Source organism: Physeter macrocephalus, chromosome 14 (genome assembly GCF_002837175.3).
Source record: "Physeter macrocephalus isolate SW-GA chromosome 14, ASM283717v5, whole genome shotgun sequence".
Classification (NCBI taxonomy): domain Eukaryota; kingdom Metazoa; phylum Chordata; class Mammalia; order Artiodactyla; family Physeteridae; genus Physeter; species Physeter macrocephalus.
Window position 1 is genome coordinate 80,573,840 of NC_041227.1, and position 26,730 is coordinate 80,600,569.

General features: G+C 68.3%; 1 protein-coding gene across 1 annotated transcript; it reads left to right on the plus strand.

The window, feature by feature from the left end:
• The first annotated feature begins 456 nt into the window (after positions 1–456).
• Positions 457–25,884, plus strand: INTS1 (integrator complex subunit 1). The gene is made up of 46 exons (XM_028498062.1): positions 457–482; positions 735–1,011; positions 1,100–1,237; positions 1,484–1,643; positions 1,789–1,894; positions 1,985–2,171; positions 2,242–2,387; positions 2,478–2,619; positions 2,877–3,053; positions 3,675–3,783; positions 4,377–4,497; positions 4,921–4,998; positions 5,613–5,770; positions 6,407–6,503; positions 8,775–8,866; positions 9,043–9,103; positions 9,789–9,986; positions 10,244–10,373; positions 10,690–10,869; positions 10,956–11,105; positions 11,502–11,681; positions 11,760–11,864; positions 12,868–13,035; positions 13,113–13,224; positions 14,058–14,219; positions 14,857–15,003; positions 15,308–15,406; positions 15,674–15,798; positions 16,174–16,428; positions 16,942–17,101; positions 17,342–17,482; positions 17,649–17,823; positions 17,913–18,036; positions 18,735–18,865; positions 19,386–19,473; positions 19,555–19,781; positions 20,007–20,130; positions 21,103–21,236; positions 21,622–21,814; positions 22,345–22,472; positions 22,711–22,823; positions 23,563–23,676; positions 24,548–24,618; positions 24,985–25,076; positions 25,239–25,348; positions 25,527–25,884. Exons 1-46 carry the CDS (start codon positions 457–459, stop codon positions 25,640–25,642), a joined length of 6,327 nt encoding a protein of 2,108 aa, XP_028353863.1. The 3' UTR covers positions 25,643–25,884.
• Positions 25,885–26,730: the final 846 nt, after the last annotated feature.

Genomic DNA, 26,730 nt, shown 5'->3' on the forward strand with positions numbered 1-26,730 from the left:
CTCTGGGGCTACTGTTGAATTCTCTGTCTTCAGTGCAGTTAAGTTAGAAATCAGTAACAATGCCTCCTTCCATCGTTGGGGTATCTAAAAACACAATCCTAAAAAACCCTTTGGGTCAGAGAAGATGTCGTAATGGAAGTCAGAGAATAGGTAAAACAACAATCACAAACGCAGCACAGAGAAAACACGGGATGGAGCCGAAGCCCGGCCGAGAGGGCCCCTCAGAGGAGCAGGGACTCAAGTGTGGGCGGGGGCTGTGCCGGAGCTGCGGTTCCCGTCGGAGAAGGAAGGTGGGGGACAGAGGACGGGCGAGGAAGTGAAGAGGAAAGGAGTGGAGAGCAGAGCAGAGGGCAGCTGTGCAGGAAGAGGGTCGAAGCCCCCAGTGGGTTCCCTGCAAAGACGGAGCAGAAAAGCCTCTGCGGGACAGACCCGGGGAGGGACGGCAAAGAAGCGGCCATGACAGAAGAGAAGGAAGGCTGCGGGTACATTGTGCTGGCTGACTTAAAAGCTTAGAAAAAACGTCCCACTCGTAGGAAAGTAGGTGTTTCAAGATCAGATCACCCTGGGGTAGCCGTGGGTGTGGCGAGATGGCTATGGTGGCACCTGGCTAAGGCCGACCCTTCATGGTCTTGGTCGTTCCCGCGGGTCGCGGCAGCATCTGCCTGGCGGCGTCCTCCTGGGAGACCGGCTCAGCCCTGAGACCCTCGCTGGCCGGTCTCTGGTGGTTGGCCCAGTCAGCCCGTGGCCTGGGGCCCCCGCGAGGCAGCCTCTGCTCGGAGCTGCCCGCCTGACAGGGCCCCGTCTCCCCTGCCAGTCCCGCCCGCGGTGCTGCTGGACGAGATCGAGGCGGCCGAGCTGGAGGGCAATGACGACAGGCTGGAGGGAGTGCTGTGCGGGGCCGTGAAGCAGCTGAAGGTCACGCGGGCCAAGCCGGACAGCACCCTGTACCTGAGCCTCATGTACCTGGCCAAGATCAAGCCCAACATCTTTGCCACGGAGGGGGTCATCGAGGTGAGGGCTGGGCGTCCCCTCCTCCGTCCGGGGAAGGGGCAGGTGGAGGCGAGACGGGCCTCCCCGGCCACCACGGTGTCTCTTGCAGGCTCTGTGCAGCCTCCTGCGACGGGACGCCTCCATCAACTTCAAGGCCAAGGGGAACAGCCTGGTGTCCGTGCTGGCCTGCAGCCTCCTCATGGCCGCGTACGAGGAGGACGAGAACTGGCCCGAGATCTTTGTCAAGGTGAGCGGGCCTTTCCCAGGAGATTGCTGTTTGGTGAAGGGGGCAGAGGGCCGAGGGAGGTGGGGTGCGCCGCTCGACCCCCGGGGCGAAAAAGGGGCAACGGAATGCGTTCTTTCCGGTGGGCTGTGTCTCACGGCCCTGCTCCTGTCCGCTGGGGCCCTGGGGAAGCACCCGGCTGGCTCCTCCCTGCGGCGTCCCTGGGGTGTGGCGGAGGGCAGGCGGGAGGTGCAGGCCTTGTCCTCGCAGGTGTACATTGAAGACTCCCTGGGGGAGCGGATCTGGGTGGACAGCCCGCACTGCAAGACCTTCGTGGACAACATCCAGACGGCCTTTAACACCAAGATGCCCCCCAAGAGCGTGCTCCTGCAGGGGGAGGCGGGGCGCAGTGGAGGGGAACTCAGTGCTGGTGAGAGATGCTGGGCGGCCGGGCCGGGGCTCCCCGCGGGAGGGGCCGGGGCAGGTCGTCTCCCTCCACGGAGCCGGGTACCACCAGGGGCGTGGGTGCCCGAGGGCCGGCTGGGCGCACGTATCCATGTGGCGCTGGTGTGCAGGGAGCAGCCCTCACCCCTCCCTCACTGAGGAGGAGGACAGCCAGACGGAGCTCCTGATTGCGGAGGAGAAGCTCAGCCCCGAGCAGGAGGGCCAGCTCATGCCCAGGTAGGTGCGCCGCGCGGCCCCCCGGCCCGGCCCCTCCCGCGGAGAGCCCGCCCGCCTTCCTGCCCGCCTGCCTTCCCCCCTCTGGCCTAGGTACGAGGAGCTGGCGGAGAGCGTGGAGGAGTACGTCCTCGACATGCTGCGCGACCAGCTCAACCGGCGGCAGCCCATCGACAACGTCTCGCGGAACCTGCTGCGGCTCCTGACCTCCACCTGCGGCTACAAGGAGGTGCGGCTGATGGCGGTGCAGAAGCTGGAGATGTGGCTGCAGAACCCCAAGGTGAGGGGCGCCGTGCGCGTGGGGCCCCCCCGGCGGGCGAGGCCGCGGGGCTGACGGCGTTGCCCCACAGCTGACCCGGCCGGCCCAGGACCTGCTCATGTCCGTGTGCATGAACTGCGGCACGCACGGCCCCGAGGACATGGACGTCATCTCCCACCTGATCAAGATCCGCCTCAAGCCCAAGGTCCTGCTCAACCACTACATGCTCTGCGTCAGGTGCGCCCGGGGGGGAGGAGCGGGGCGGGGGTGGGCGGCGGGCGGGGGCGGCCCAGCCACTCCAGTGCTGCCTGCTTGGCCCGCGTCCAGGGAGCTGCTGAACGCGCACAAGGACAACCTGGGCACCACCATCAAGTTCGTGATCTTCAACGAGCTCTCCAACGCGCGGAACCCTAACAACATGCAGACCCTCTACGCCGTGCTGCAGCACAGCTCCGCGCTGGCACCCAAGGTGGGAGCCCGGCGTGGCCTTAGGCCCGCGGCCCCCCGCCCCGCGCCCGGGCTGGAGACGAGGGCACGGCGGCGGCCGGCGTGGTGCCAAGCCGTGTGTGAGGGGCTCGGGCGTGGGGGCGCCAGGGGCCGGGCCGGGGCGTGCGGCAGGAGCGGGCGGGGGCCTCGTCCGAGGGCTCTGGGAAGCCCTCCTGCAGCCTGGTGAGGACGGAAGCCGGCGGGCGGCCCCTGCAGCTGCTGGCGCAATCTCTCCCCCAGTTCCTGGCCATGGTGTTCCAGGACCTGCTGACCAACAAGGACGACTACCTGCGGGCCTCGCGGGCCCTGCTGCGCGAAATCATCAAGCAGACCAAGCACGAGATCAACTTCCAGGCCTTCTGCCTCGGGCTCATGCAGGAGCGCAAGGAGCCCCAGTACCTGGACATGGAGTTCAAGGTGGGCAGCCCCCTCCCCGGCCCCCCAGGCCCGTGCAGGCTGCCTGCCGCTCGGCTCTCGCCCAGCGGTTTCCCCCGCGCCGCTCGGAGCGTGCCGGGCTGGGATGGGTGCCCCGCGTGCTCGGTGGCCCATCCCGGAGGCAGCGGAGGCTCCATCCTGCGAGGTCCGAGGAGGGGCCGGCCGGGCGGCCCCAGGGGAGCCGGTGACCTCGGGGCTGGGTGCGGAGGTGGGAAGAGCTGTAGCCGGCGGGGCCGGGGAAGCCAGGGGACGGCGTGAGCGGGCAGGGCGACGCAGACGGTGCACAGAGGGCCGTAGATTTGGGGTGTTTGCGAGCAGTGGGAGGTGCCGCTGGAGAGCAGGACTCGGGGCCGGGGGTGGAGGGTCTTGAGTGCCATGTGGGCAGGTCGGCAGACAGCCCACGGGGTGGTCCTCTTCCCGGGAGGGCGGGCTTAGTCCAGCTCTGGTGGCTGAGCCTCCTCCCTGTGGCCCGGCCTGGCCTTGCCGCTGGCCGGTTCTCGGTCCCAAGGCCGCCTTCCGTCCAGCGTCCTCCCGTCCCGGCGGCCCGTGCGCGCAGGGCCCGGGCAAGGGCTGCAGAGCCGCTGAGCTGGGCTGTGCTTGCAGGAGCGCTTCGTGGTGCACATCACGGACGTGCTGGCCGTGTCCATGATGCTGGGCATCACGGCCCAGGTGAAGGAGGCCGGCGTCGCCTGGGACAAAGGGGAGAAGAAGAGTAAGGCTCCGGGCCCGGCGGCGGCGGCGCTTCCACAGCTGTAGGCCGTCCCCGAGGCGGGGGCGGGAAGGGGCGCTTCCGCGGCCCAGCTCCTAGAGGCCGAGGGAGCTTCTGGAACCGGCTGGTTCCTGTTCCTCCCGTCTGGGCTGAGAACACCAGCTTCTGGTCCAGGCCCGTGCTCTGCTTGGATGGTTTGCTCGCGCGGGTCCTGGTGCCGTTGTGAAGGCGTTTCGGGCTCACGGCCCTTGGGCCGAGGGTAGGTGGGGCAGCAGGGCGGTGGTGTTTGGGTCAGCCGGCTTTGGTTCGTGGCCGATCCTGGGGAGGCCTGGCTGCACGGGCCCCTTAAGCCCTTGGCTGGAAGGACACTTGGAACCTGAGGGTTTCAGTTCCCCGAGTTGCCCTGGGCCCGTGAGGATGGCCAGCTGTTCGCTGAACCTTACCCTAGCCGAGTTCCCCGCTCCATCTCAGGTCTGCCTTTCTAACCTGCCGGCAGTGCGGGAGGCTTGTGCCGCCCAGGCCTCCTTCCCGCGCCTGGCCTCGAGCTAGACCCTCTGGCTGCCGTGCGGGCTCTGTAACTCTCCCGTCCCCCGCAGACCTGGAGGTGCTGCGTTCCTTCCAGAACCAGATCGCCGCGATCCAGCGGGACGCCGTCTGGTGGCTGCACACCGTCGTGCCCTCCATCGGCAAGCTCGCCCCCAAGGACTACGTGCACTGGTACGGCCGGCGCCCCTCTGCTCGGATGGGCAGCCACCCCCGCTCAGCGCGGGGGCCAGCGACAGGGCTCGCCGCCTAGGTGCCAGGTCACTGGCTGGCGCCTGCCTCTCAGGAACCAGGGGCCCGGTGGGCAGCAGCTGACCCTTGTGTGGCGTCAGGGCCCCGGGCAGAGCCTCCTCTTACGGGGGGGTGGGGTCCCGTCTGCCCAGGGTTGGGAGCCCCCTGCTGGGGGGCTCTGTCACCTGCCAGCCCCCCAGGCCTCACCGGGGGGTGGCTGGAGGCCCTCCGGAGGTGCCGTGGGGGTGCCGAGCTCAGGAATCGGGCGGTCCCTCTGCATGTGTGGCTTCGCAGCCCGTGGGGGCTGGCGGGGCTGGTGGGGAGCCCCGTCTACTCCAACCCGATGGCTCTCTCTCCACCCTGCAGCCTTCACAAGGTGCTCTTCACAGAGCAGCCCGAGACCTACTACAAGTGGGACAACTGGCCACCCGAGAGTGACCGCAAGTGAGTGTGCCTTCCGGCCCTGGGCCACGAGGGCCGCCCAGGCCGGGCTCGCGGAAGCCAGCCCAGAGACTCCGTCTGGTCTCGGTCAGGGTCACCGTCCCCGTCCCGCCCCGCACACCCTGTGCCGCTCTTCCCAAGGGTGCGGTGTCTCTGCTAAGTCACCTGCCACCCTCCCGGGGACTCAGCCGGCGCCCGTGCGCCGGGACTCCCCAGCTCAGCGCCCCCGGGGTGTTTCCAGCTCCCCGCCCCTCCTCGCTTCCAAGCAGCCGCGCGCACGATCTTCCTCCCTCAGCCAGTGTCGTGCTCTGTCCCCCGAGCCTGGGGACGCCCTGCCCTGTGCTTCTGACAGGTCGCTCCATCCACCCCCACCGTGGGCCCGGTCAGCGTGCTCATCTCACCCCCGCCTGTGCTCCGTGCCCGTCTCGTGTCGCAGCTTGGGGGCTGCGGGACGAGGCTGGGCTCCCCCCACGGTCCTCCTCGGGACGGCGGGGCACGGTCCGCAGGGGCGTCGGGCACAAGTGACCTGCCCCCTCCTCGCCCGCCGTGGGGGTGGGCGGCCCCGGCGGGTTTGGGGTGGGCTCCCGCCAGCCCAGCCTCTCCCTCCTTGCCCGCAGCTTCTTCCTCCGCCTCTGCTCGGAGGTGCCCATCCTGGAGGACACACTGATGCGCGTCCTGGTCATCGGGCTGTCCCGGGAGCTTCCGCTGGGCCCCGCCGACGCCATGGAGCTGGCCGACCACCTGGTGAAGCGGGCTGCAGCCGTGCAGGCCGACGGTGAGGGCCTCGGCTTTGTCCCGCCCCCTGTGGGTGACGGCCTCCCGCCCCGGGCTCCTCGCCTCCCCGCTGCTGACCTCACGGGCATCGGGCATCGGGCTGTGCGCGTGCCTTAGACGGCAGCCTGGTCCTTAGGCTGGTTCTGGAGCTCACCCTGGACTTGCGCCCAATCTCCACGTGGTTGAACTTTGGCAGGAGCGTGTGTCGCTCGCCTCCTTAACGGGCCACTGCGGTGGCCTTACGCAGAGCGCTCCCTGTTCTGGAGCACACGTATGTCCCGTTGCCGATGGGCCTGCCGACCCCTCGGTGTGGCGGGGCTCGCTGCCTCCCGGGGCTCTGCCCTGGCGCTTCTGCCCCAGACACGGGCGTGGTCACGTCTCGGCCCTGCCCCGAGCCCAGCTGCGCTGTGTGCTGCCAGCGGTCCCGCCTGCTCCCCTCCAGCTCAGGTGCCACGTGGTGGAGACGTGCCCCGGCTCCCCAGGCCGGCTCACGCTGGCTGCGTGTCGTTGCATCCTGCCCTGTGCCCATGTCGTCCCCGGCCCCGCCCCGCCCCGTCTCCTTGCTCTCTGATGTCCACAGCCTGAGTCTGGGCCTGGACCTCCACCGAGTGAGCCGTGTGTGGTTTCTGGGTTTCAGACGTGGAAGTGCTGAAGGTGGAGAGGATCCAGCTGATCGACGCTGTTCTGAACCTGTGCACCTACCATCACCCGGAGAACATCCAGCTCCCGCCTGGGTAAGGATCCAGGGGCCCGTCCACAGACACCCATGAGGCTGGGTCGCGCGGCGAACGACCCAAGGCCTGGTTGACTGCCGTCGCCTGGGTCTCTGTGACCTGCTCCCTTGTTCTCTCCTTTTTGGTCTCTGGCACTTAGATGCTTGTTTCCTGTGTGTGTGAACACATTCACGGTGTTTTCTAGACAACGGTGAGCTCATGCTCTGTTTCCTTAAGCCACTTGACTGAGATACAGTTCTCATTTCTCATATGCTTCACTCATTTGAAGTTTGTGACTTGGTGCTTTTAGTACATTCGTGGGGTTATGCAGCCATTGCCAGCCTAACTTTCGAACCGTGTCCCCTTAAGGAGCCTGTTCCCGCTAGCTGTCGCTCCCCACCCCCTGCCCCTTAGACCCCGCGAATCAACTCTGTCCCTGTGGATTGGACATTTTTGGACGCTTTACGTAAACAGAGTCATAAAGCGCGTGGTCCTGCGTGGCTGGCTCCTTCCACCGCGTGTCACGTGTTCAGGGCCCCTCCGGGGTTTAGTTTGCGCCTGTACTCTGTCCCTCTCGGTGGCCGGGTGCAGGCACTGCGTTTTGTCGATCTGTTTGCTGGTTGGCGCACACTTAGGTTGTTTCCACTGTAGTTAACCACGCTGCTGGGAACCCCACGGTTGCGTTTTTGTGAGGACGTATGTTTTCAGTTCTCGCAAGGATACCCAGGAGTAGAATTGCTGGGTCACGTGTTTAACCTTTAGTGGAACCACCAGACTTTCCCGCGGCGGCTGCGCCGTTTCACTTTCCCAGCAGAGGGTCCGAGGGTTCCTGTTCCTCCACATGTTTGCCGAGACTGGTGGTCCATCTCTTTATTTTAGTCGTCTTAGTGGGTGTGAAGTGGCATCTCATTTTGGCTTTTTGGTGGTTTTTTTTTGGCCGCAGCATGTGGGATCTTGGTTCCCAGACCAGGAGTCAGACCTGTGCCCCCTGCAGTGGAAGTGCAGAGCCCTAACCAGGGGACCGCCAGGGAAGTCCCTCATTTTGGCTTTGATTTCCATTTCTGTAATCGCTAGTGACATTTTTGCGTAGCTTTTCATGTGCTTGTGGGCCATTTGAACACCTTCTTTGGAGAAACGTCTGAGTCCTTTGCTCAGTTTTAAACTGGGTTGTTTGAATATTTGTTGTTGGATTGTGAGGGCTCTTTATAGGTTCTGGAGTGAGACTCTTAACATACCTGTGATTTGTAGATATATCCTTTCTTAGTGCCGTTTGAGACACAAAAGCGTTTTAACCTCGATAAAGTCCGGTTTATTTTTCTTTGGTTTCTCGGGTCTTCGTGTCACGCGTAAGAAACCATTGCCTCATCTAGGGTGTCAAAGATCTATTCCTGTGTCTTCTCCTAACGGTTTTACAGTTTTAGCCTTAACGTTTAGGTCCGTTATCCATTTTGAATTTATTTCTGTATACGGTGTGAGGTGCGGCTCTGACTTATTCTGTTTCATGGGGATGCCTCATTGTCCTTTATGGGTAATCGGTTGACCTTAATCATACGGGTTTATTTCGGAATCCTCAGTTCCGTTCCATTGACCTACACGCCTGTCCTCACGCCCACGCTTCTGTCTTCGTTACTGTAACTTTGTGCTGGGCTTGGAATTGGGAAGAGTGAGTCCTCCGGGTTTATTCGTTTTCAGCGTTACTTTGGCTTTTCTGGGCCCTCGCGTTTCCATGTGAATTTTAGGGTCGTCTGGTCGATTTCCACAAAAAAGCCAACTGGGATTGTGGTGGGATCGCGTCCAAGCTATAGACGAGTTTGGGGAGTGTTGCCGAGTCATCACGTCAGATTTATTTCATTTTTCCTAACAGCTTCTTAGCTGCTTTCTGTTGCGTCATCCGGAAGGACTGTAATTACGATGGCGTGCTGTGTGACTTTTGAAAGTTATGGTTGCACGTTGATGGATACCGGGGTGTTTTCTGGTTTTCTGACGCGAGGAATAACAGCAGTTAGCGTCCTCGAGTGTTTATTAGCTTTCCTCTGTTCCCGAGCTATAGGGTGGGGGGCCAAGGCTGAGGGAAGTAGGGCAGGTGTCCCGGAGCCCAGGGCTGGGGTGTGGGCCCGAGCGGTGTGCTGGATACAGCCGTGCACGTCCTGGGGGCGCAAGTCCCAGAGAGGAGTTAACTGAGGCTCCAGTACTGACGTTTGGGGCTGTGAAGCGATCGCCGCCCTGGCCTGGCCCCGTTCCCGTCCGGGACCTCGCGGTCCGAGGCTGAGCCATCGACACCTTGCGTCCCAGGTACCAGCCTCCGAACCTCGCCATCTCCACCCTCTACTGGAAGGCGTGGCCGCTCCTGCTGGTCGTCGCCGCGTTCAACCCAGAGAACATCGGTGAGCCCCCTCTGGCCGGCCGTGGGCCCCGGGCCGGTGTTGACCTTTCCCCCTCCCGGGCATCCTGCCTGTCAGGACCCGGAGCGGAGGCGGCTGGGGACTGGAGGACGGGCGGGGAGGGGCTGGGGCTTCGGCCGGGAGTCCCGGCTGCCACCTGCTGTCGCCTTGCTCCCTAGGCCTGGCCGCCTGGGAGGAGTACCCCACGCTGAAGATGCTCATGGAGATGGTGATGACCAAGTAAGCGGCTCCCCGCGCTGGGCGGGGGCGTGCGTGTGCCGTGCTCCTGCGGCGGGGATGGGTGCGGCCTGCCGGCGCGCTCGGGGGCGGCGAGGGCCGCTGCGGGACGGGACGCCGGCCGAGGTGGAGCGGAGCCTGAGGCCGTGGCGTGTGGGAGCCGGGCGCGTGGGGTCGGGGGCGGCCCGAGGCCGCACGCGGCAGGTGCCGCCCTGTGGCTGCCACAGGACGCTAGGTTAGACGCTAGGTTAGACGGGCTAGAGCACGTGACGGGTCCAGCTGCTCGTGACCCCGGAAAGCCGCGTGTGTCTTTGAAGCCGTGAGCCGGCTTTCCACCTGGCCCGTTGGAAAGGGTCCAGGGGTCCCGTGTGGCCACCCCGGACAGGCGCCGCTCGGGTCCAGGATCCTGACACGCGTGGGCCGGTTTTGGAGGCGCCAGCACTCGGCTGTGCGGGAAGAGAGGGTGGCCGGCTGTGGGCTCTGAGGGCCGCCCGGCTCCCTCACGGGGGCCCGGCTGTGGCCGCGTTGCTGGCGCCCCGCGCCCCCGCGTCCCCTCCACCGCCTGACGGCTCAAGCCGGGCCCGGGCGAGGGACGCCGTCCTAGGTGCTGCCCCCCCCGCCCGAGCGCCGCCTGGCGGCAGCCGGCCCCTGGCAGCCCAGCGACAGCTTCCTCCTGCCTGGTCCCCAGCAATTACTCGTACCCGCCGTGCACCCTGACGGACGAGGAGACCCGGACTGAGATGGTCACCCGGGAGCTGCAGGTCTCGCAGCGGGAGAAGCAGGAGATCCTGGCGTTCGAGGGGCACCTGGCCGCTGCGTCCACCAAGCAGACCATCACTGAGAGCAGCAGCCTGCTCCTGTCCCAGCTCACCAGCCTTGAGCCCCAGTACGCGCTGCGTGGAGCTGCCGGGGGCGGGCGGGGGCGCCGTGTCCCGGCCGCTGTCCTGGTTCTCCGCGCGGCCGGGCCGTGCTGAGGCCGAGACCCCCCGTGGCTGGGCTGGGAGGGGAGGGACCGCGGGCCTCGGGGAAGACGGGCAGCTGCCCCCGGGTGGGAGGCAGGCGGCCCCGCCCTCACCCCCCACCGTCGCCCGGGGAGCAGTGCGCCTGCGGCTTTGACGCACTTGGGTCCTGTGGAACTTTCAGAGGGCCGCCCCGGAGGCCTCCCCCTCACGTCCTGGATCAGGTGAAAGGCCTCAACCAGTCCCTCCGCCTCGGGCACCTGCTGTGTCGGAGCCGGAACCCGGACTTCCTCCTCAACATCATCCAGAGGCAGGTGAGTCCCGCTGTGGTCTGGGAGGAGGAGGCTGGCTGCAGGCGGGCGGGCGGGCGGGGAACCTTCTAGGGGCGTCCGTGGGCTGCGGCGTCAGCCGAGACCGTGGCCAAAGAGGGCACACCCGGAGACAGGGCTACGTGGCGACGGGCTCCTGGGCCTGCACGTCGCTCCCGGCGCGGTCGGCGGCCGTGGCACGTTGCCGGCGGGGCGCACACGGGGCCGCCTCGGGAGTCCCCGCTGGGTGGCGGGCGGGTGGGTCGGCAGGAGCCGCGGCAGGATTAACCGGAAGGAGCCGTGTGGCTGCCGCCCTGCCCAGGCCTCCTCCCAGTCCATGCCCTGGCTGGCCGACCTGGTGCAGTCCAGCGAGGGATCCCTGGACGTGCTGCCGGTGCAGTGCCTGTGCGAGTTCCTGCTGCACGACGCTGCCGACGAGCCCGCCTCCGGGGAGGAGGAGGAGGAGGGCGAGAGCAAAGAGCAGAAAGCCAGGAAGCGGCAGGTCGGCACCCCCGCCCCCAGCCCAGCCCAGCCCAGCCCAGCCCAGCGGCCCTGGAGACCCACCCTGAGGGTCCCCTGTCCCTGCAGAGGCAGCAGAAGCAGCGGCAGCTGCTGGGCCGCCTGCAGGACCTGCTGCTGGGCCCCAGGGCCGACGAGCAGACCGCTTGCGAGGTGCTGGACTACTTCCTACGGCGCCTCGGCTCCTCCCAGGTGGCTTCCCGGGTGCTGGCCACGAAGGTGAGGCGGCCGGTCTGGGCCCGCTGCTCCCCGTGCACCCCTGCTCTCCCCTGTTTTGTTAAGACGAGAATTTTTGCTCGCCCAGACTTGTATCTTAGCTGACTCTCGGGCACGGAAAGGACGCGGCCATGAACTTCGCAGGGCTCAGAGCCCTTTTTCCCCCGTCTGGGCCCCCTCCCTGGGTGCTAATGGGAAACGTCCCGAGAGCAGCTCGGTGGCCGTCCTGCCGTGTCTCCCGAGGCGCTGGCGACGGGCTTTCCAGGGGAGCCAGCCCGCACTCCTTCCGCCCCAGGCGTGGTAGCTCCGAGCGCGGCACGTCTCTGCCGGGAAGCGGCCCCTCGCGCGGGGCTGTGAGGGAGTGGGTGGCCCCGAGACCGGGCGCGTGTCTGCTTGCAGGGCCTGTCCCTGGTGCTCTCGGAGGGCAGCCTGCGGGACGGGGAGGAGAAGGAGCCCCCCATGGAGGAGGACTCGGGCGACTCGGACGCGCTGCAGGGCTACCAGTGGCTGCTGCGAGACCTGCCCAGGTTGCCTTTGTTCGACAGCGTCAGGACCACCACCGCCCTGGCGCTGCAGCAGGTGAGGGGCCGCGGGGCGGGCGGCGGGCGGCACTGCTGGGGCGTGCGCTCACACGCCCTCCCTCCCCCCACTCCCCAGGCCATCCACATGGAGACGGACCCGCAGACCATCAGTGCCTACCTGGTCTACCTGTCCCAGCACACGCCCGTGGAGGAACAGAGCCAGCACAGCGACCTGGCCCTGGTGAGGGGGGCGGGGCGGGGGGGCCCTGACCAGCCCGGTTGGGGTGCAGGGCCAGCAGGGCCACACCTCGGCTGCGGGCTCTGAGTGCCCAGCTGCCTTGCCGGTGCCCTTCTGTCCGGAGCCAGGGTCGAGGGCCGGAGCCCCCAGTGCCCTTGTGATCATCCAGGTCTGGTTGCCTCTGTGGCTCCGGGCTGGGGGAGGCATGGCTTGGCCCACCCAGGGGGCCAGGGGCAGGAGGCCAGCCCAGGAGGCCAGGGGGCAGGAGGCCAGCCCGGGAGTCTGCGGCTGGGGCCCGCATCCTGCTCCCTGCTGGGGAGGCCCTGTGAGCTGAGCACACGGCCGCTTTCTCCCTCGTCTTCCTCGCTTCTGGCCGTCTGTCTTCTGACCTTGCTCCCCTGTTAGCGTGTCGGCTGACAGCGGCGGAGGTTCTGGAGGCCCTGGGTCTTTGTAGAACGAGTGAGTGGAGGGAGTGAGGAACGGGCTGAAGACAGAGGTCGGTGGGCAGGGGCGTTCTGTCCGAGCCTGGGTTCCTTGTCGAGGGGCTGGACGGTAATAAAGGTCCGGGCTGGAGGCCTCGCCCTGCTGAGCCCGGTCCAGGGGCCAGCCTGCCCCGCGTCACTGCTGCAGCTTTCAAGTGAACGTGCTGTCCGGCTGTTTGCAGACGGCCTTTCCCTTCGGGTCTCGAGAAGCGTGTGTCACTGTTGCTCGAGGGCAGATGGCGCCTTGCCCCATGCCTCGCTCTCCTCTCCGAGCGGGGCCGGCCCTCTCCAGGGAGCCTGTCACTTCTTGCTGCCCCTCCCGCCCGCTTGGCAGTTGACAGCCCTGCGCGGCTGCGGGGCTCTGCGTGTGGGGCCCTTCCGTCCGTCGTCGGCCTGCTGCCCGGTGGTGGGGGGTGGTTGTGCGGAGCGGGCGTGGTGTCGGGGCGGCCTTCCGAGGGGACGGGGCTGTCGGCCAGGCACGACTGGAGTTGGGCCCCGTGCCCTCTGACGCCGTGCTCCCCCAGGACGTGGCCCGGCTCATCGTGGAGCGCTCCACCATCATGTCCCACCTCTTCTCCAAGCGCTCCTGCAGCGCCGAGTCGGACGCCGTGCTGGCCGCCCTGCTCTCCATCTTCTCCCGCTACGTGCAGCGCATGCGCAAGAGCAAGGAGGGCGAGGAGGTCTACAGCTGGGTAAGGCGGGCGGGCGCCCTGGGCCCGGCCCCCGCGGCCCGCGCCTCGGCCTGCTCAGCCCCTTCCTCCCCCTCCAGTCGGAGTCGCAAGACCAGGTCTTCCTGCGCTGGACCAGCGGGGAGACGGCCACCATGCACATCCTGGTGGTCCATGCCATGGTCATCCTCCTGACGCTGGGGCCGCCCCGCGGTGAGCAGCCTGCGGGCGGTGGGGCCTGGGTCTCCCGTGGAGGTAGATACCCTTCCCTGCCCGTCCTGGGGGCGCACGCGAAAGCCTCCACGTGGCGGGACCCCGTGCGCCGCCGACCCTTCCGAGCCACAGGCTGGGGGTTTGCAAACTCCATGCCGCGTCAGCCCACACGCTGTCCTGTCATCGTGAGACGCACGTGGGTATTGCTGGGCACCCCTGTGCCTGCTCCTCTCTGCGCTGTGGCTTCTGGAGGTGGAGGTGTCCACACGGGGCTGCCCAGCTGAGGGGACGCTGGTGCCCAGAGCAGTGAGCTCCAGGTCCTCTGCACAGGCCTGGGGTGTGGGCCGCGACTCGCTGGCCGTGGGCTGTTGTGTCCAGCAGCCGTGGGCTGCCCTGCCACTTACTTGTGTCCAGGGGAGGCTGGCCTTGTGCCGGCCTGGCCTACTGGCTGCCCGGGGCTTTGTGCAGCCTGAGCCCTGGAAGGAGCCGGTTTGACCCAGCCCACAGAGCCCAGAGCGCGTGCTGGCCCCAGCCTCACGCCGTCCCCCGGGCGGCCTGGCCAGCCCTGCACCTCCGTTTCCTCGGCTGAGACGGGGCGACGCCGCGGTTGTGAGGATTACACGAGTCAGCCGTGCAAAGCCTCTGCCGCCGGGCCGCGCTCAGCTCCCGGTAGATTCTCCTCCATCCTCTGAAGCCCCAGTTCGCACCTGTAACCCGAGGACGTGCTGGCCTTGGCCTTCAGCCTTCGGTGCGGCTGGAGCTCCTAGGGTGGCGAGGCCGGGGAAGGCCTCGCTGAGCCGTCCCTGGTGCTTGCCCTGTTGTCTCTCCCGAAGCTGGCGACGGCGAGTTCCGGGCGTTGCTGGACATCTGGTTCCCAGAGAAGAAGCCCCTGCCCACGGCCTTCCTGGTGGACACGTCGGAAGAGGCGCTGCTGCTGCCCGACTGGCTGAAGTTGCGCATGATCCGCTCGGAGGTCCCGCGCCTGGTGGACGCTGGTATGGCCTGGGCGGGGCTCGGGCGGGGAGGCCCAGGCCTTGCCTCTTGCTGTGGGCCTGGGCGTGTGTTCTAGCTGTTGCCGATGAGAGGACAGCTCGGGGGCCTCTGGTGGGTTCCGGGGTGTCTGTTATTCAGCAGATGTTTGTGGAGCTGTCAGTGCGCTGACAGCTGCCCGCGAGCCCTTGTGGTCGGGGGGGAGGCCGAGGGCCTCCAGTGAGAAGCGGTGCTGGAGGAGGAACGAAGACCAAGCGGTCCAGGAATTCGGAGGGGAGGAGGAGGGGCTGGGGCCTCGGAGCTGGTTCTGGGATGCAGAGTGGCCTTGGGCAGCCTGCAGCGAGGAGGAAGGGCATCCGGCGGTGGTCAGCGTGGTATCCAGCGGGGGTGGCAGGCCGGGCAGTTTGGGGGGCGGCTTGGCTGGGGGCTGGCTTGGCTTGGGAAGCGCAGCAGGACACACTCAGGGGAGCCTTGACTCTGAGCTGGAGGGAGCGCAGGGCTGGCCTGCAGCCTCAGGACGCAGGGTGGGGGGCCTGAGGACCCACCAGCCACACTTGGAGCTGCCCTCTGGGCCCTGGGCCCCGCCAGGCCCCGCGGGCCAGGGTCACCCGGTGGCGGTCGCTGAGTGAGAGCCGCCCTCAGCCCTGCAGGACCTGGAGCCCCAGCAGCTGCTGCTGTTCGTGCAGTCCTTCGGCATCCCTGTGTCCAGCATGAGCAAACTTCTCCAGTATCTGGACCAGGCGGTGGCCCACGACCCCCAGACCCTGGAGCAGAACATCATGGACAAGAGTGAGAGCCGGTTTCCCCCGCCCCCCCGAGCTCCCCGGGCCCACCGTGGGGCTGCAGCTGGGGAGCCAGGCTGGGGGTGGAGTGGAGCAGCCCCGGGGCAGGGGCTGCGAACAGGAAGGTGGAGCTGCGTCCAGCCCTCGGCTTGGAGGGTGGAGGGAGCTGCGGGCGCGGCCTGGTTCTCTGCGGAAAGGCCCTGTCGCCCAGCTTCCCGGGGCCTGGGGAGGCTTGGAGCTCTGCGGGCACCGTGCGGAGGGCTTCCCTCCTCCCTGGGGGCCCGTGTTTACCCGTGGCTGCCCCCCCGCAGATTACATGGCTCACCTGGTCGAGGTCCAGCACGAGCGAGGGGCGTCCGGAGGCCAGACTTTCCACTCCCTGCTCACAGCCTCCCTGCCCGCCCGGCGAGGTACGCACCCGTCCCGGCTCGCACGGCCGCTCGGGAAGCGTTTGCTTCTGGCCGGCGTCCGGGCTTCTGTTTACGGGCCCTGTTCCTCGTGGGCCTCGGCAGGCCTGGCGAGGCTGGGGGTCCCGGGGTGAGAGCCCTCTGCAGGGCCTGTGAGCCCGCTCCTGTCCGGGCGGTGGGCCGCCGGGCGAGCCTGGCCGTGGTCGGCATGGTCCCCGCCACAGCTGGCCGTGATGGCTTCTCAGCCGACCTGCTCCTCCTTCCCTGCAGACAGCACGGAGGCGCCGAAACCCAAAAGCAGCCCAGAGCAGCCCCCGGGCCAGGGCAGGACCCGGGCCGTGACACAGGTGCGGGTTCTGGGCCCCGAGGACGACCTGGCCGGCATGCTCCTGCAGGTACGGGACACCCTCCCTCCCCGGTCCCTCCCCCCGCCTGGAATCCACGGCCAGGGGTTCCCTGGGCACGCGTGTTCTCGCCCCCTCCTCGCCGTGACGGGCGCCGCAGAGCAGCAGCGCGCGGTTTCTGTCTTCACGTCACACACCTGTACGCACACGTGTGTGCACAGGTCCCCGCGCTCTTTCCTGGGCCTGTCGCCGCGGGCCTCGTCCCGGTCCTTGCCCCCGCCCCCACGCCCCTCTGGAGAGCGCTGGGGACCGGGCGCGCCGGCGCCAGCTGCCGACGGCCTCCGTGGGTCGGGGCGCGGGGTGAGGGGGGGCTCTGCGGGGAAGGCCCCGCCTGCCAGCCGCGCGGTCCTGAGGGCTGCCTTTCAGATCTTCCCGCTGAGCCCGAGCCCGCCGTGGCAGAGCCCCAGCGCGCGCCCTGTAGCCCTGGCGCTGCAGCAGGCCCTGGGCCGGGAGCTGGCGCGAGTCCGCCAGGGGAGCCCCGAGGTGCCGGGCGTCGCGGTGCGCCTCCTGCAGGCCCTCGCCACCCTGCTGAACTCCCCGCACGGCGGCGCCCTGGCCATGGTCATGCACCAGAACCACTTCCTCGCCTGCCCTCTGATGCGCCAGCTCTGCCAGTACCAGGTAGGCCCTGGCATAGCCCTGCGCCTCGCTCCCCGAGTCCCCGCGCCCGGGCTCTGCCTCGCGCGGCAAAGGCCTCCGTCCCCTGTCCCGGCCCCCCAGCCTCGGGGCTTCTGTGGCCAGGCCTGCTTGGGCCCCAGCTGACGGGTGTCCTGACGCTGTCCGGTGGGCCTCGGCCCTTGCTCCTAAACGAGGAGACGCGGCTTTTGCTGTGGATCTGGGGGTAGATCCCCCGCTTCTGTGACAGAAACTTCCCGTGAGCAGGGCCGGAGCGTGTTGGGCTTTCACCGCGTCTGCCACCTGGTTTCAGTAGTTTTGCCACGTTCACCTTACTTGCCCCTGTGTGCCCACACGTGTGCTACCTCCTCGATCGTTTCTCTCTGAGCTCCGTGAGGACAGGCGGTAGCAGACCCCTCGTGGGCTGTGGGTACGGGCGCTGGAGGGGCCCCCGCTGCGGCAGGCGGGACGGCTCCGCCCGGCCCTGGCCCTGTCTGAGCCGTGCTGCGCTGTCCCCAGCGCTGCGTGCCCCAGGACACCGGCTTCTCGTCGCGCTTCCTCAAAGTGCTCGTGCAGACCCTGCAGTGGCTGGACAGCCCCGCCGTGGAGGCCGGGCCCCTGCAGGCCCAGCTCAAGCTGTTTGCCGCCCAGTACTCGGCACGGCGCCGGATCAGCGATGGTGAGGCGGGGTCGATGGGGCCGGCGGGGGTCCTGGGCTCTCTGCCGTCGCGTCAGGGGGACCGGGGCCTTGTTCCCAGAGGGGTCCCGGGTGGCGTCGGGGTGAGTGGGGCCCAGCGGTTTGGGGGTCGGGGCGCTGGGGAGGCCCCCCAGGGGCGGGCGTACCTGTGGGAACCGAGGGGCGTCGCCTGCCCAGCACCCCTGGCAGGAGTCCCGTGGGTCACACGGCGCTCCCCTGCAGTGCGGAGCGGATTCCTGCACCTGGTGGAGGCCCTGACGTTCCGCGGGGACCCGGAAGTGGTCAGCTCCACCATCCGCGCCATCGCGGCCACCCTCAAGTCTGGGGAGGGGTGTGACGTGGAACCCGAGCTTATCAGCAAAGGTACTTGGGCCCCGGGTGCCACAAAGACCCCGCCTTGCCGCCCCGCACGCAGGTCCCCCTCCTGGGCGCCCCCAGAACAGGGCCCGGGGGCGGGGCTGTCTGTCCTCGCGTCCGGTGGCCCCCTGAGCTGGAGTGACGCAGGTGCTCTCTCTGCCCGCCCCCTCAGTCCTCCGGGGTCTGGTCGCCGTGAGGTCGCCTCACCTGGAGGAGCTGCTGGCCGCGCTCTTCTCGGCTGCCTCCGCCTTCCCGGCCTCGGGGCCCGTGGCCGTGGTGAGCTCACTGCTGCTGCAGGAGAAGGGGGAGCCCGCGGCCCTGGGGAAGCAGGACTCTGACAGCTGCAGGTGAGCCGGCGGCGCGGTGGCCGGCTGGGAGGGGGAGCAGGGGGCGGCCCTGGCCAGCCGCGTCTGAGCCCACCCCACCTTCCCTGCAGCCTGGAGGCTGTGCGGCTGGGACCTTGCTCGGGGCTCCTTGTCGACTGGCTGGAGATGCTGGACCCCGAGGTGATCAGTAGCTGCCCTGACCTGCAGCAGCGGCTGCTGTTCTCCCAGAGCAAGGTGGGCCTCGCTCGGACACGACGCGCTGGGCCCACGGCCCGCCCGGCAGCCCCAGGGCTGGGCTGTCTCTCTGTCGGTTCCAGCAGATCCGAGGCCTGAGTCTCAGTGGCCAGACAGGTCCCATGTTTCCCCTGAGCGGGTCACCACAACTGGCCAGATCTGGTCACGGAGGCGGGCGGGGGGTGGCTTGGTCCTTTGCGGGCTCGGGTCCTCACAGGGCGCGAGGCGGTAGGGGGAGTGGAGCTCAGCACCCCCTGACGAGGGGTGGGGTCCTCTGAGGGGTCGGAGCCCACGTCAGGGCTCCGCGGGGTGGCCGTGGGGAAGGTGGGGAAACACTGACCGGGTCGCCGGGGAGGGGCTGGGCCGCCCCTGCACGTGATCCCGCCGCGCGCTGGTTGGTCTGCGCTTCTGAGAGCAGAGGTCACGCTCCCGCGGCCCCCGCCCGTCCAGGCGTTCCCGCGCCCAGGGTTTTGCTCGCGTGTCTCCTGGTCTCTGAGGAGTGGATTCAGTTCAGCCCATGTTTAACCTGCGGAGTGACCGGCCGGGCTGGGTGGCTTTCCGGGCGGGAGCCTCGGATCTGCCTCGAAACGGACACCTTCCTCTGCTCTGTGCCGGCACACGTGGGCTGTCGCCTGCTGACGTTACCCGGCAGAGCCGTCAGCCCGGCGGGGACCATCCCAGGTTTCCTCCCTCCCCAGGGCAAAGGCCATCCCGGCCCGCAGGTGCCGTCTTTCCGACCCTACCTCTTAGCCCTGCTCACGCACCAGTCCAGCTGGTCCACGCTGCACCAGTGTATCCACGTCCTGCTGGGCAAGAACCGGGAGCAAAGGTGAGTCCCCCAGACCCTTGTCCCCCACCGGGAGGTCTGTGCCTGCCACAGGCAGTGTGGGCCTCGGGGCGCCGTGTGGCAGCCGCCCTGCCTGGACTCCTCCGGGAGCTGAGTTCAGAGGGCAGCGTCGGGGACCTTGAGGGTGGGGGGGATCTGATCCAGCACCCTTCCCCCCCGGCTTCCTCAGGAACCGGGGCGCTCTTGCCTGGCCCGGTGTCCCTTCTCTGGGTGACCAGCAGGCAGACAGTAGGGTTCACCGTCCTCCGGTCGTGTGAATGGCTGGCGTCCGTGCTGTGCTGCCGGGGCGCCAGAGGCCCCTGTGCACGGCTGCAAGCGTGGGGCGGGGCGGGGCCGACCTTAGCTTTGCCACCGTGAGCTGCAGAGAGGTCAGCTGGGGCAGCCCGCGTACCCTGACAGCTGACCGGGGCCCTCGGCCGGCAGGGAGCGTCTCGCCCCACCCCTGCCTCCCTCCGCCTGGAGGCGTGCCCCGTGCTCAGCCAAGCCGCCTCGCTTCCTCCAGGTTTGACCCCTCGGCCTCCCTGGACTTCCTCTGGGCCTGCATCCACATTCCTCGAATCTGGCAGGGCAGGGACCAGCGTACCCCTCAGGCAGGTTTTGGGGTGTCCACTGCCCGCAGGGTGGGGTGGCGGGTGGACATGGCCGGGCCTGACTGGCGGTGCCCGCTGCAGAAGCGGCGGGAGGAGCTGGTGCTGCGGGTCCAGGCCCCGGAGCTCATCGGCCTGGTGGAGCTGATCCTGGCGGAGGCAGAGACCAGGAGCCAGGACGGGGACACCAGCGCCTGCAGCCTTCTCCAGGCCCGGCTGCCCCTGCTGCTCAGCTGCTGCCGCGGTGACGATGAGGGCGTCGGGAAAGTGACGGCGCACCTGACGCGCTGCATCCAGCAGTGGGCTGACAGGTGAGGCTGCTGGACCCCGGGCTGCGGAGCCCCCGCCTGTCCCCTTGCCCGTGTGACGGGAGGCCGCGGCTCAGGTGTGAGCACCGTGGGAAGGAGCCCAGGCCACCAGTGGGGGTGGGGTAGGGGTGAGGGGCCTGGCACACCAGCTCTGCACGCAGCCCGCAGTGGGAACGGCAGCTCCCCGGTCCCGCGGCCCCCCCGAGTCTGGTCTCTGGTCTCTCGCAGCGTGTTGGGCAGGCGTTGCCGAGACCTGCTCGTGCACCTCTACCTGCAGCGGCCGGACCTCCGGGTGCCTGTGCCTGACGTCCTGCTGCACAGCGAAGGGGCCGCCGGCAGCAGCGTCTGCAAGGTAAAGCCCTACGGGGTCACCGGGGCCGCCTTTGTCCTTCACTTGGAGGGAGAAACGCCACCTGGGAGGTAGAGAAATGCCTTTTCTCAGATCTAAAGACAAAAAAGGCACCTGGTGAGTGTCGATGGCATGTCTGAGGGCAGAGGCTGCCCTGCCACCCTCGCCTGTCCGACCTCTTGAAGGGTCTGGAAACGATCTTTTCCTCCTCCAAGAAGTCCTCTGGGTGTGGAGCAGAGGAGGGTGGGTGTCCCCCTCGTTCCCTGATGAGGGACCGTTGACTACAGCAGGCCGCGTGGTGTGTGTGTGTGTGACGGTGTGGCATTTGTCCCAGCACCCGCAGCCCTTCCTGGCTGCCTGCCGTGGCGCTGGCCTTTGGCCCAGCGTGGGGCCTCTGCGCGCGGGTCTGCGTGGCATCTGCCTTCACCTCCCTTGGGTGATGGCGGGGGAAGGGGGGTCTGGTGGGCCCCCTGCCCATTTTCCCTGGGCTGGACCCTGGAGTCGGATCTGCCGCCTGCCCTGCTTCTCGGGGCAGGGAGGGAAGTTGATGTTTTTCCAGTTGTGCTTCCTTCCACTTTTGTGTGTTACTTGTTTTACACACCTGAAATTACGCTTTATTTGTAAGGTTGGTTTTTCTCGTCCGAGCTAGTGTAGGGCTTTCATTCTGTTTGTGCGGAGAGGGTGACCTCACACACCACGTGCTGAGATTGGCTGGGAGCTCTGGCCACGGCCTGTTTGACCCCCAGGAGCGCCAGAAAGCACTAGGGGACCAGGTTTCTCTGGGTCGCTGCATAGGTCCTTAGGGACCATGCCAGGGCCTTGGGGTCCGGGGACCCTGGAGCAGGGGTCTGCACGCTGCCCGGTGAGCCCCATCGTAGCCCCTGCAGTGACGGGCAGCGGACTCGGCGGGGGGCGGGCAGGTAGGGTGCGAGGGCTGCAGGCGGCCCCGGCTCTGACCACCCCCGTCCCTCTCAGCTGGACGGCCTCATTCACCGCTTCATCACCCTCCTCGCGGACACCAGCGACTCCCGGGCGGCCGAGAACCGAGTGGCCGACGCCAACATGGCCTGTCGGAAGCTGGCTGTGGCCCACCCCATCCTGCTACTCAGGTACCGCCTGGCCTGTCCCACCTGCAGCCTGAGCGGGCAAAGCTCGCTGGCAGGGTGCCCTCCCCGCCCCAGCCTGGAGCGGCTCCCACACCAGGCGTTCCTGTAAGGCGGGCTCTGCGGCTAAGAGCGGGTGGACGCGCACTGTGGTGGTGTCGTCACGGGCAGCCGGGGCCTCGGCTGCTTCCCGACTAAGCTGTCTCGGTCGGGGGGCGGGCCTGGTGGACACGGGAGAGCGTGGGTCAGGTGAGCGGCCCAGAACATCACGGTGGGGGTTAGCGGGCTCCGGCTGGTCTCCAAGTGCAAGTTGATGTTGGCCCTCGGGGGGTGGGGTGAGGGGGGCTGGGGGAGACGGCCCAGGCCCACCGAGCGCATGCGTCGCCCCCAGGCACCTGCCCATGATCGCCGCCCTCCTGCACGGCCGCAACCACCTGAACTTCCAGGAGTTCCGGCAGCAGAACCACCTGACCTTCTTCCTGCACGTGCTGGGCATCCTGGAGCTGCTGCAGCCGCAGGTGTTCCAGAGCGAGCACCAGGGGGCGCTGTGGGACTGCCTGCTCTCCTTCCTCCGCCTGCTGCTGGTGGGTGCCCCGCTGCCCACGCTCCGGACGCTGGGCCCGGGAGCCCCGGGGGTTGGGCCCGGTCCCTCTCCCTGCGCCCTTCTCAGCCAGTGCCCCCGCCCGCCCGGCCCGCCCCCCCGCCGTCCTGAGCTCTCTCCCCATCCAGCTCGTCCCCTTCTGCTCCCACGACTCTGGCAGCCCCGGTCTTTCCGACCAGGACTGAGGGTCCGTCCCCTCGTCCACCTGAGGCGGCTGCGTGAGGGCGCCGCCCCTTGGCTGCATCAGGGGCAGGGCCAGGCCACCTGCCTGCCCGATAGCTTCACCCGGGGAAGGCCCCCAGCTGCTCACGTGCCTGGGGAGACCCCACGCTCCTCCGGGTTCATGAGGGACAAGGCCACTCCCGACCCTTAGGGACCTTAACGTGCTGCCCGGCAGAGGGCGGCATGTTGGTGGTGTCCAGGGTGTACTGTGAGGCTCCAGGGGGAGTGATGCGGGCGAGACGGGGGATGCTTCAGGCCCTGAAAGCTCCCGCCCCGCGCTTCCCTTTGCAGAACTACAGGAAGGCCTCCCGCCACCTGGCCCCCTTCATCAGCAGGTTCGTGCAGTTCACCCACAAGTACATCACCTGCAATGCCCCGGCCGCCGTCGCCTTCCTGCAGAAACACTCCGACGCGCTCCAGTGAGTGTGCCCGTCCGGCACGGCTCCTCTCCGGCCAGGGTCCCGTCGTGGCGTGCTCAGGGCTGGGAGCTCCCAGGGGGCGTGGTGGCGGGGCTGGACACTGCCCACGGCGCCGGGGCCGTTCTGAGCTGGCTTCCTCCTCCCTCGGCCCCCGGGGCACCTCCTGAGCCCCTGCCCACGGGGCCCTGCTTGCCTCCCACCTGTGGCACGGTCCTCACGGAGAACCTTGCTCCCCCAGTGACCTGTCCTTCGACAGCAGTGACCTGGTGATGCTCAAGTCACTCCTGGCGGGGCTGAGCCTTCCCAGCAGGGACGGCAGGGCCGACCGAGGCCTGGACGAGGAGGGCGAGGGTGAGTGGGGCCGGGGCTGCGGCTGGACTGCCCCGGGCGCCCTCGGGCATCGCTGGCCCCGGGCCCGTGACGCGCAAAGCACCGAGTCGCGTGTGGCCAGCGTGGCCTACAGCACCTGCCCTCTGTGGGGCCAACCGGGTCTCTGTCCTCGTCCCCGTCCCCGTCCTGTGGCCCCTACGGTGGGGCGACCCGGCACCTGCAGCATCGTGTCTGGCGGGCACGCGGTGGATTTGTGAATGGGCCGAGTGCCCGGGGGCCCAGGTCCGGTGTTGGCCCTTCACGGCCATTCTGCCCTGGTTTTGCCAAGTCGCTGGTGTCGAGTGTGACTCTCAGCCGTCCACGGACGTGCCTGGCACAGTGCTCTGCACGCAGGCGCCCTTACTGAGCACCCGCCGTGTGCCGGGGGCAGCAGGGAAGGCCACGCGCACAGCGTGGGGGGTGAGAGCCTCGAGAGAGAAGTGCCGCGTCTCCCAGGCAGCTCCCAGCAGGCTCGTCGTTTCAGCGCATGTACTGAGCGCCCGTTGTGTGCCATGCACCGTGCTCAGCCCAGGGCAGGGGCCGCATCTTTGGGGGTCTGGTGTGATTCCGGGCGCTGCTCAGCAAGGCTGCCCCTGGCTTACGCACATGGATCCTGCGGCCTCCGTGTCGAGTGTGTCCGTGGCTCTCAGGCCCTCTGGACGGTGGCCTGGGGCGGGCCGTCCTCGTCTCCACCCGACAGCACTGGCCTCCTGTCTTGCAGACGAGAGCTCGGCTGGCCCCCTGCCTCTGGTCAGCATCTCCCTCTTCACCCCTCTGACCGCAGCTGAAGTGGCCCCCTATGTGAAGAGGCTTTCCCGGGGCCAGACGGTCGAGGGTAAGTTTGGGGGTTTGGCTCCCCCAGGCCCGGTCGGCCCCGCGGTGGGTGGTGGCCTCCCTTTCTGTCCCTGCGGCATCCTGGGTCCCACAGCGGCCCTTGGCCGTCCAGGCTTCTCCTGGGGGGGGGGCATCCAGAAGACAGCAGGGCCCCTGCCAGGTCCCGGGAGGGGCTGGGCTCTTTCCTCAGAGTGGGAATAGGGGTGGGTAGAGAGGGGGTTGGGGGAAGAAGCAGGGCTGGAGACTGGGGGTGGCTCCTCTGCTGGCCAGTGGCGCCGGGGAGCCCCCTGGAGTCCCCGTGGGCACCGAGGAAGAGGGGCCTGGCGGGGAGTTGGCCGACAGCCCCTGGTCCCCTACCGGGGAGCCGAGGGCCTGGGTGGCCACCTGCGGGGAGGAGCAGGGCCGTGTTTGTGCAGTGTGGCTTCGGGGCAGCCGGGGCAGACAGCTGGGGAGCGTGGTGCCGATGCAGGTCCCTGGGCCCCCCAGAAACCTCTGAAAGCCTGGTCGGCCAGCACCTCCGGTTTGGGGTCGTTGGCTCGGTAGTTGGGAAGGCAGTGGCACCCCCAGTGCTTTCCGTCCCAAGGTGCTGGGGGCCCCCTGACCTGAGCAAGCACTAGGGATGCTATGGAAGCCCCAGGAGGCACCGGCGCTGACGTCACGAGCAGCCGTGCTGCACCTGTAGAACAGGTCCCTCCGCCAGAGCCTGTGCTGAGGCCGGGCCGGGGCCCCTGCCCGGCAGGTGTGCTGTGGGGCAGCGGGCTCTGGCCCCGGGACTCCACCACTCCTGCCTCTGGGCTGCGTGGGGGACAGGTTCGCCCCCGAGCCCAGCAGCTGCAGCCTGGCCCTCACAACACACTTTCTACCCATCTTAGATCTGTTGGAGGTTCTGAGCGACGTGGATGAGATGTCCCGGCGGAGACCCGAGATCCTGGGCTTCTTCTCGGTGCGGGAGCTGCCACGTGCCCGGAGGAACTGGGACACGTGTCAGAGGCCGGGGCGGGAGGGCAAAGCCGCACTGGGCCCCGGGCAGGGACGCCGCCCACCACCCTCCTTCCTGCTGTGCACCCCGCTCAGCCCTCAGCGGCTGGGCTTTGGGGGCGGGCGCCACGTCTGAGCCCGGCCCCGCCCCAGATGCTCAGTCCCGCCCAGAACTGAGGCAGCCCGCTCCTCCACTCTGCGCTGGAGCTCCTATGTGCTTCATGGGTCCTGAGGTCCCAGGGCCCAGCGACGGGGGATGTTGAGGGGGCTTAGGGAGTGGGGTCCCCTGGACGGGAGGGTGGCCCTGCTGACACCGCCCCCGCCCCCGCAGACCAGCCTGCAGCGGCTGATGAGCTCAGCTGAGGAGTCCTGCCGCAGCCTGGCCTTCAGCCTGGCCCTGCGCTCCATCCAGAGCAACCCCAGGTGAGCCGGTGCCACCTGCCGCCACGGGCCGCCCGGTGCCCTGGGCCAGGCCTCCTGCTCCTCCCGTCCGGTGGGGCCCGGCACGGGGCTCTGGGGAGGCGTCGGGGCCTTGGCCGTCTTGGCACGGGGGGAGGTGCCAACCTGAGCACGTGGCTCTTTCAGCATCGCAGCCGACTTCCTGCCCACGTTCATGTACTGCCTGGGCAGCCGGGACTTTGAAGTAGCGCAGACGGCCCTCCGGAACCTGCCGGAGTACACCCTCCTCTGCCAGGGTGAGTCTTCCCCGACCCCACCCGCCCAGGCCCTGGTGCCTCCGGAGGCCTCGGTACCCGGGGCCAGGCTCTCGGGGAAAGACCAGAGGCTCCGCTTCTGAGAGCTGCCTGATGACCTGGCCGCCGCGGCCAGGATGTCAGGGCAGCGCAGCCTGACAGGGTCTTCGTCTGTCCCCAGAGCATGCAGCCGTGCTGCTGCACCGGGCCTTCCTGGTGGGCATGTATGGCCAGATGGACACCAGCGCCCAGATCTCCGAGGCCCTGAGGATCCTGCACATGGAGGCTGTGATGTGAGCCTGGGCCGCAGCCCGACTGCACGCCTGGTCCACTGGTGGTCTCCTCCGGCAGCATCAAGGCAGGCGGGGCCGGCGCTCAGAGCCCAGGCCCAGCCGCCCCTGGCCAGCAGTGGGGGGCCGTCTGCCCCGGAGGCTGTCCCGCCTGCGGAGTGACGGGGGCACAGCCCCTCTGGGAGGAGGGGATGCTGACATCCTAGCGAGTCGAGGCGAGGGGCTGGGTTCAAATGAAACCTTTGAACTCCCCGATGCTGCTGCCTGTGTGGTTTGCCTCCTTGGAGACCCCGGGAGTGAGTGGGACCTGGGAGCTTGGAGCCCTGCCCCCAGGGCCCGGCCAGCCTGCCTGCTCCTGGCTGGGCACGTGGCGGTGTCCATCTGGAGACAGGAGGGCGCCTGCCTGCTGGGCACGGTCTCGGCCCTTCCTCCCTGCCCTCCACCCAGCTCCCCACTTTCAGGCAGCATCGGGGTTGGGGGAGAGCTGGCCGTGCCCGGGCGCCCCCTGCCCCTGAGTTCTCCGCCCAGGGGCTCGGCCTCGTCAGCTCCCGGAGGGAGCGGGGCTCGCTGGGGGTCGGCAGAGCAGTCTTCTCTCCCCCACCAGAAAGGACCTCAGCTCCCCGAGACCCTCAGCTTCGGACATCGCTCCAGGAAGCCCCCGCGGGCCGGTGCAGTGCAGCCGCTGAGGGGCGCATCCCCCGTGGAGCTGCGGTGCTGGGGCAGGGGACGGGGGCGGGGCTCTGCCCGAGAACTTGGCCTGGGGACTCGGAGGGCAGGGGGCAGTGCTCCCTCTAGCGAGGGCCCCGGGGTCCCCCCAGGCGGCACTGGTTTCTCCAGGCCAGTGTCCTCGTCTCTGGGGGCAGTGCCGTCCCGACCCCATCCAGGCTCGACGCGGGTGGCGTCCCACTCCTCCCTCCCATGGCTCCCGTTAGCGCCCTTGCCAGAGCCCCAGTCTCCCCATGGCCCCCGGGTTCCGGTGCGCGCCCGCCTCCGCCTGCAGGGTCCCCGTCTGCCCGGCTCTTGCTCCGCTGGGGCCACCAGGGGGCGCTGAGGCTAAAGACAGACCCAGGCTCTTCAGTCCGGCCTGCTTGAGGC

Excerpts from the sequence above, each read along its gene's own strand:
- INTS1 (XM_028498062.1), top strand. The coding sequence starts at position 457 with ATGACAGAAGAGAAGGAAGGCTGCGG. Across the intron at positions 2,388-2,477 it reads CACTACATGCTCTGCGTCAG|GGAGCTGCTGAACGCGCACA; the intron begins GTGCGCCCGGGG and ends GCCCGCGTCCAG. Across the intron at positions 11,865-12,867 it reads AGCACAGCGACCTGGCCCTG|GACGTGGCCCGGCTCATCGT; the intron begins GTGAGGGGGGCG and ends GTGCTCCCCCAG.